The sequence below is a fragment of the Octopus bimaculoides genome, chromosome 3 (assembly GCF_001194135.2).
Source record: "Octopus bimaculoides isolate UCB-OBI-ISO-001 chromosome 3, ASM119413v2, whole genome shotgun sequence".
NCBI lineage: Eukaryota > Metazoa > Mollusca > Cephalopoda > Octopoda > Octopodidae > Octopus > Octopus bimaculoides.
Window position 1 is genome coordinate 114,004,076 of NC_068983.1, and position 8,596 is coordinate 114,012,671.

General features: G+C 34.6%; 1 protein-coding gene across 1 annotated transcript in view; it reads left to right on the forward strand.

Annotated features, from left to right (window-relative positions):
- Positions 1-8,596, forward strand: part of LOC106868453 (WD repeat and FYVE domain-containing protein 2) — an 89,962-nt gene that overhangs the window by 71,326 nt on the left and 10,040 nt on the right. The window contains exons 6-9 of the mRNA XM_014913727.2: positions 1,005-1,117; positions 4,143-4,269; positions 6,346-6,451; positions 7,657-7,758. Coding sequence (XP_014769213.1) covers positions 1,005-1,117; positions 4,143-4,269; positions 6,346-6,451; positions 7,657-7,758 — 448 coding nt within the window. The remainder of the gene's footprint in view (positions 1-1,004; positions 1,118-4,142; positions 4,270-6,345; positions 6,452-7,656; positions 7,759-8,596) is intronic.

Consider the following 8,596-nt stretch of genomic DNA (forward strand, 5'->3'; position numbering starts at 1 on the left):
CATTCACTCAGTCTCTTCCTTGGATATGGGAGTAAGACAAAGATCATCCAACCTGCTAGAAAAAGCTGTTAAATCTCATATCACACCATATTGTCTTATATAGGACACATTGAATAATGTACTTTGTCAGAGAAAAAAAGACGAGATGGTTATGGCTTAAATTATCCAAATTGGGTGAACAAGCAAACTTGACTACAGACATTTATCACTTTAAATTTCTTTCTCTTTGGTGACCACTAGTGTGACTTCCATAGAGCCAGTTCTGCTGGGTGTCTAGCCCAATGACATGCCATCTTCTTATTTTGCCTTTTCTACTACAATGACTTTTGTTCCTCAGATATACCTATTTGCTTATGACTCTCACCTAGTTACCACCATATCTCCATTACACCCAAGGGCCCTGTATTAATCTTTTGCATTCTTTCCTTCCTTCACATGATCATACCAACACAGAATATCAACCATCTGGAATTCCTTTTTCCTCACATTGCTGTCACTTTACAGATATATTCAAATCAAAAACCAACTGCAACAGTCTCAGCAGTCAAGCAAAGTCCATGACTCTCGTCCTATTTCTCATGACTGAACCATTAAATAATGGATGTTTCTTTTGTAGTGTATCTACTTCATCATTTCATTTATTTGTAGTATCATATAGGCTTCTTATTCCTTCTCATTTGTATTTTAATATCATTGCCTCTTTCTCCATCTCTTTGATTTCTCTCTCTGTTGCCCTTTCATCCTACCAATATACTGATATCCATATATAGTTAATGTTTATCCACTCACCCCGCTTTCTTACTTTTCTTCACATTTGCATCTACACACAAACATATATTGTTTCTTGTTATCTGACTTAAATTACATTCTAACATTATCCTTTAACCAAGCTTTGAATAAAAGCTTTTGAGATAATCTTTGACCTTTCAGTTCACTTGCTATTCATAATGAGAATAAAATATTCCATTGTGATAACTAATTTATTTTTCTTAACCATTGTTAAGATTTGATGAGCAATCAAAATATGCCTTTGTTGGAGATTATTCTGGACACATATCTGTGTTAAAAGTTAAAAACAACTGTTTTGATTTAATTACTACTTTCAAGGGACATTCAGGTGAGTAATCATCTCTCTAACTCACTCACTCATTCACTTCTGCCACTCTTCCTTCGAGTAATTACCATCTGTTTATTGAGCTAAATTGTAGAGTTTGTAAACAATTTAAACAGGCGCTTCTCAAGGTAGGATGCATGCTACACTGCTAGAGAGCAGCAATATTTTGATGTGACGTTTGTTACTTTGCAATGAAGTATAAGTAACAAATGAATAAAGCTTACAATAAAGTTCTAACTTAAACTTATTTTGAATATATATGTACAGAAAATAGGCTCCATCAAATGTCAGGGGTGAAAGCTAGAAGTAATTAATAGCTTCTGTTATCTAGGTGACCAAGCTAGTAGCGGAGGTGGATGCTCTGAGAGCATAGCTGCTAGAATAACAATAGGTTGGGCAAAGTTCAGAGAGCTCCTACTTCTGTTGGTAACAAAGGGCCTCTCCCTCAGAGTGAAAGGCTGATTGTATGATGCTTGTGTGCAAACAGCCATGCTACACGACAGTGAAACATGGCCTGTGACTGTAGAGAAAATATGAAGGCTTGAAAGAAATTAGGCTAGTATGCTTTGCTGGATGTGTAATGTCAGTGGGTATGTACAACAGAGTGTACGCACCTTGAGAGAAAAGTTGGGCATAAAAGGCATTAGATGCAGTGTGCAAGAGGGACAACTGTTTTGGTATGGTCATGTGATGCATATGGACGAGAGCAGCTGTGTAAAGAAGTGCCAATCTCTAACTGTGGAGGGAAGACATGGGACAAGGTGGTGAAGCATGGTCTTCAAAATGACAAGTGACTGAGACCTTTGGCAATGTGCCATGGTTGAGAAGACCTATGAAGCCAAGTGAAATCATAGTGGTGGCTGGTGCCGGTATCATGTAACTGGCACCCTTCAAATATTAGGTTTCGTGGAGGCAATAAGTGACTGAGACCTTTGGTGATAAGCTGTGCTTGAGAAGACCTGTCAGGCCAAGTAAAACAATATTCATGGCTGATGTCAGTGTCATGTAAAAAGCACCCATTACATTCTTGGAGTAGTTGGCATTAGGAAGGGCATCCAGGTGTAAAAACCATGCCAAATTAGAATGGAACCTGGTGCAGCCCTCCAGCTTACCAGTTTCAATCAAACTGTCTTACCCATGCCAGCATGGAAAGCAGATGCTAAATGATGATATATATATATATATATATATATATATATATCAAGGTTCTTTCACATGAAATGTCGCATTTTTAGTTATTTATTATTTCAGTCATTTACAACACTCAATTATGTATACCTTGCATTTAATCTTGACTCTTTTTCTTTCCCAACAATATTGGTAAACAAAATTCGTACCCATAAACCTTATGAAAATGATAACAAGCAAGCTATGGATGATTTTCTTGTATGAGTACAAACTGGGTCACTCTACTGCAGAAGCTCGACGGAATATCAAGTGGGCCTTGGGTAATGATTTTGTTGACATCAGAACTGTTCAGAGATGGTTCCAAAACTCTCATTCACGAGATGATAGCCTTGAAAATAAACCAAAGAGTAGGCCAAAATCAGTTATTCGGCATGATCAATTAAATGCTGTGGTTGAACAAAATCCGAGAAGAAAGGTTCAAAAACTTTCAACAGAACTCCAAACATCTTGCACAACTGTTTTTGGACACCTGTAAAAAATTGGAAAAGTCAGGAAAAAAGATATGTTTGTTCCATATCTACTGAACAAGATGCCTCGAAGTATGCTCTTTATTGCTTCTCAACTGGAAAAAGACCATTTTTGCATCAGATCATTACTTGTGATGAGAAATGAATACTCTTTGACAACAGCTAGAGAACAGAACAATGATTAGATGTAGGAAAGTCCCCTAAACACTACCCAAACCCACTATTGCACCCTAAAAAGTTAGTGGTCACTGTATGGTGGTCTGTGAAGGGAATTATTCATTATTCATTTTTGCAACAAGGAAAAACAATAACAGCAACATCATATTACCAGGAAATTGATTGTATGGATGAGAATTTGAAAAAGAAGCAACCCAAACTAGTGAATTGAGATGGTCCAAATTTGCTCTACGACAATGCACGTCCTCACACTCCTCAAGCTACGGTCCAAAAGTTGCGAAGCCTGAATTATGAGATTTTGCAACATCCTCCCTATTCCCCTAATATCTCTCCTACTGATCATCACTTATTTAAGCATTTAGAGCTTTTCATAACCAATAAAACATTCTTAAATAGAGAAGAGATAATTGAAGTATTCGGACAGTTTATCACAGCAAAAGATGATTTTTTTTTTTTTTTTGAAGATGGAATATATGACATAGAGAAACGTTGGGTAAACATACTTTGATTAAATAACTCAGTTCTCTAACACTTCTGAAACATTTTATTGTTACCTTTCAAATACGACATTTCACGTGAAACAACCTAAAATATATAGAGTAAGATAAAGAGACCAATGGCAAAGTTAGAATTATATTTTATGTATAAAGTCTTACAGCTATTTCAGGGAAAATCCAATGTATCCCTTCATCGGAGACGGTAATAGTAGAAGAATGGATTATTACATCTATAAGAGGAGATTTGTAGTAAGAAGTATATATAAAAATGTATATATATATATATATTGTAAATCCGAAAACACAAGAACAAAAAAATGCAAGGACATGGTACATGTAATGTATTAGCAGATACTCAAGAAAGGAAAGAATTATGATTTAAACTTTCGAGCAGACACTCTTCAAGCTTAAAGCTTATGGCGATCATTGTGCAATGACTAAGGAAAATAGTTTAATAAAGGGGCATATAAGCCCTTTACAGAAAAAGGAAGCCGGATAGGAAAGCCTTCTTTCCTCTTCAGTCAGTCTCACTTATAATTCCCGAAAAGTCTTTGTTATGAGATATCTTTTGCTAAAGTAGATTGATTTCAAATGATAATGTTCACAATAAGAAGTTGAATATTATTCGCTATTTTCAAAACAAAGTTTTATTTAATCATGGTTTGTTTTTTTTTAACCTTTCTTTCCAAATGTCAACAGGAAGTGTACGAAGCCTGAGTTGGGATTCCTCTAGAAAATTACTCTTCTCTGGTAGTTTTGACCAATCCATCATTGTGTGGGATATTGGTGGCCGAAGGGGGACTGCCTTTGAATTGCAAGGACATCAGTAAGTTTAAATTTTCTACATCCACTATCTATTTGTTGTAAATATGTATTGTTACTGATTATAGACATAACCATATGATTAAAAGGTTTGCTTTGCCTTGATGTTCTGCAATCAGTCCAACTATACGACACTTTGTGCAAGTGACTTGAGGTGTTATGAGAGAAGTCTTGTGATTGATATTTGGTAGACAGAAACTGTAAAAGTTCATTGGATGGACTTTATCAGTTCTATAGTTCTAAACTTAACCTGTCAATTGGTGTAACACCATCAACTGGTTTGAGGGGTTCCTTTCACTATGTTACAAGCATTTGAACCAGACTTTCATTGTGTTTTTTTTTTTCTTTTTGTCTTATCTTCCTTCAGTTTTGGAAACTCTGCTAAATAGGTCCTGGCCACTGCTTCCCACCTTCCTTTTACTTAGCTATAACAAAAAATGTTAGGATCCAGAAATGATTAACAGATCAACAAACATACTACTGAAACTAAACTGTGAAATTAAAGATTTCTATCAGAAATGGTTGTGTGTGCAGTAATAACAGAGATGTAAGCACAACAGTATCTTTCTTCAGAAAGCGTCCTGTAATGATTTACACATACTATTGGTGTGCATGTGTAGTGTGTGTGACTAACTAATCAAGGCTACATCATTCCTATTTCCAAATACTCCAAAGTGATTTTTATATTTTTTACTCAGAAGTATTTTATTTCCTTGTTCTAATCCTTGAAACGCCACAAAGCCAATGGCAATAGTTTTGTTTTTAGAAAATCCTAAGAACAAAAAAGAAAAAAAACTTCAGCATTTAAAAGAAAACAGGAAAAAAAAAATAGTTCAGTTGAAACTTAGTCATGGCCAAAAGTTTGGAACATAGGTCTGAAAATTAGAGTTTTTATATTGACCTTTTAGTATTTAAACCAGTCATATCTGGCCAAAGTATTCAACTTGTTTTATATTCAAATTGTCCAGATCTAGCCTCTAACACTGGCCCTACAATATCATTCTAAAAATTAATAGTTACCTCATCAAAATTTCAAAACTACAAGATAATGCATGATTAATTCAAAACAAAGTGAATAAATAAGTATTACTTTTGACAGAATAATGTAAAAACTAAAGGGTTAACTGCCCAAAGTTATATTTGAATCAAATTGTACTTGGGCATAACAATTTTAATTTTTTAAAAAATGTTCCAAAGTTTTGGCCACAACTGTAAACATAATTCAGGCATGTGAGTTAGTGAGTTATCATTTCTGTATATAATTGGCATTGACTAAAAATGTTGTCACTGCCATTGGATAAAATGCTGTTATAGCAGGTTTGGTTGCTATGCTGCTTTGGGGAAGCATTTATGTAATTGATTTGTTTCTAGTTGATCTGAAAAAAAAAAAAACTAAATGGAGAAATACCCAGAAAGAATTTGTACTGCATAGCTCTGTGCATGTGGTTTGTCAAATGTGACTCTTGAAGTGTTGGCAGAGGGAAGTGGCACTTTTTGGTGAATAAATTAACATCTCAGTACTGCAACATGTGTTGTGTAGTTACTATAGTTACTTAGTCTATTGCATAGAAATAAATAACATTTGATCAGTGATGTAACCCAGAGCAGACAATAAAAGAAATAATATATCATATTTTGTAAAGTTTTTGTTGAACACAGTGGCACTGTGCTGGCCTCATAATTCAGAAGTCTATTGATTGAAGCTACCTCTGCAAAGAAATGGACATTATTTTTTATATTTATACATTCCAATTGTGTTGTCTGCAAATATACCAACCATATACATTTGTATATACCTACAGTAGATGCAGATCATATTATGCAATAGAAATTTATACTGAGTCAAGGGGCCCCCCAACTGACTGGAGTACACCAAAACCCAAGTAGTGTAGTGAACAGAGATGACAAAACCAGGACTTTTCACTTAGTGTCATTCATGTTGTATCATTGATACCTATTATCATTGTCTATTTTTCCCCACCACATTTTTTTTTTACCCTAAACTTGCAAATTTGATTTCTCCATTTAAATGGGATTTTAAAAAAATTGCTTTATATTTATGTTACTTGCTTCATTCCAGTGACAAAGTTCAAGCTTTAATATACTGCCCAATTTCTAACCAATGCTTGTCTGGTGGTGATGATTGTATGGTAGCATTTTGGAATATGTATGGGAAACGAGTTGAGGTGTGTATTAATTAATTTACTGCATTGATTTGTTTTTATTTTCATAAGATTATAATATTCCAAACTTAAATTCCTCTTTCGTAAATGTACAAAAATTCGATGACTTTTATCTCAGATTGTTGTCAGCTGTCATAGGATTTGGTATGGTCATAATCTAAGGCTGGATTTGAACTAAGAACATATATTTGTAAATATCAGTGACATCCTAAAAATCTATGTTCCTTTTTCAAATTCAACCTGGTACTAACAAGTGATAACAATTCTATTTGTACTGGATCTATGATTAGTTCAGTAATTTCACAGACACTATTTGTGACCTGCCTCTCTCCTTATGTCACTTCCATTGTCTTCAATATCCTGTTTCAAGACACTTATCCAGTTCTTTTTACAACTATTGCCAATACATGAAGTGCTTTTGTTATTTTTTCCTGAAGGAAAATCTCATTTGTGAAAATATATTTTTGTGAGTGGATAGCTTTGACTATATCCAGGACAACTTTTATAATCATAAAGCAATATCTCCTTATACTGGTGACTAAAGTGTGTGTATATGTAGGACTCTCCCATCAAAGATGACATATGAACATTCAACTTTTGCTGAACGACCTGCACAAATGATTTGTTTATAGTGATCAAATGTTTGTGCTGCACATTAACTCACTCTCTCCATCAAACCAACGTTGTTTGAACAAGTGCACTGTGTAATATGCATCAGGTGTCAAAGTAATTATAGAACAATGCGGATGAAGTATTTTGCTCAAGAACACAATGCATCCACCAGTCTAGGAATTGAAATCCTGATCGCAACATTGTGACTGTAACACCCTAACCATTAAGCCATGCACCTTTATACATATATGTATGTGAATATATCTTGTGTGACTCTGAGTTACCATTTATCTAATGTTGGCATAGAGGGTCTCCTTTTAAGAAGTGGCAAGTACATAGTGCTACCCACTTCAACAACACCCTCTGACCTTTGGGGGCTTTTAGAGGAATTCACTTTATTGCGAGCATTCAGACCATGTTCGTGGAAAGGGGTTTCATGACTTCACAATGCACCAACACCCTCTACGCTTCCTAAGATGTTAAAAGCTAAAACTAGACATATATTGCAGAATCTTAAAATGATATGAAACATGTTTTAGTCACTTTTGCTGTTTAATGTAAACATTATAAAACTTCTTATATTGTTTTGTTTGCAGACTCCAGATTGGGCTGAAAGTGATATTTGTCAAAAGTGTGATGCACCATTCTTTTGGAATGTTCAGAAAATGTGGGAGCAAAAAGTAATTGGTAACAGACAGGTATGTTATAGTTTGTACAATTGTGTTCTGTATAGTGTCATATCATGTTGTATAATTCTGAGATTTCAGCTCTGCTGTTATTTATCTTAAATGGAAATTAAAAAATATAAAATGCTGACTATAACAGCAACCACCATTGTCACTACTATCATTATCACACTCTTAGAATTTCCACTGTTAAGATTATGGTGTAGATGTTTAATACTGAAATATTGGTTTGAGTGGGATTGTGGTTAGTCAATTACATTGATCCAGTACACAACTGGTACTTATTTTATCAACCCCCCAAACAAAGGATGAAAGACAAAGTTGACCCTTGTGGCACTTGGACTCAAGACATAAAAACGGACAAATGCCACTACTGGCACAGTAATGATGATGCCAACTTGCTGCCTTTTAATAATGAAATATTAAATATTGATTTCTAACTGTTTAATAAGTACTTTGTGAAACTACAGAAGTGCTTCTGTATCAGTTAACCTAAGCTTAAATATATAATTACCATTTTGATTTTGGGGATCACATTTTCTAAACCGTAATTCTTACATTTCCCTCTGACACACACACGTGCACGCGCATGAAGATGCTGGTCACTGCTAGAAACTAGACCAAGAAATACAGTTCTATATTTAAGAGATGAGGAATTATTTACATTATCTACATTTGACGGATATTCGTCCTCATCTTGTTTGTTGTTAACACAACGTTTCGGCTGATATACCCTCCAGCCTTCTTCAGGTGTCTTGAGGAAATTTCGAACCTGGGTTCTCATTCCTATCGATGTTACTATTATTATTATTATTATTATATTATTATTATTATTATTATTAATCAGGTC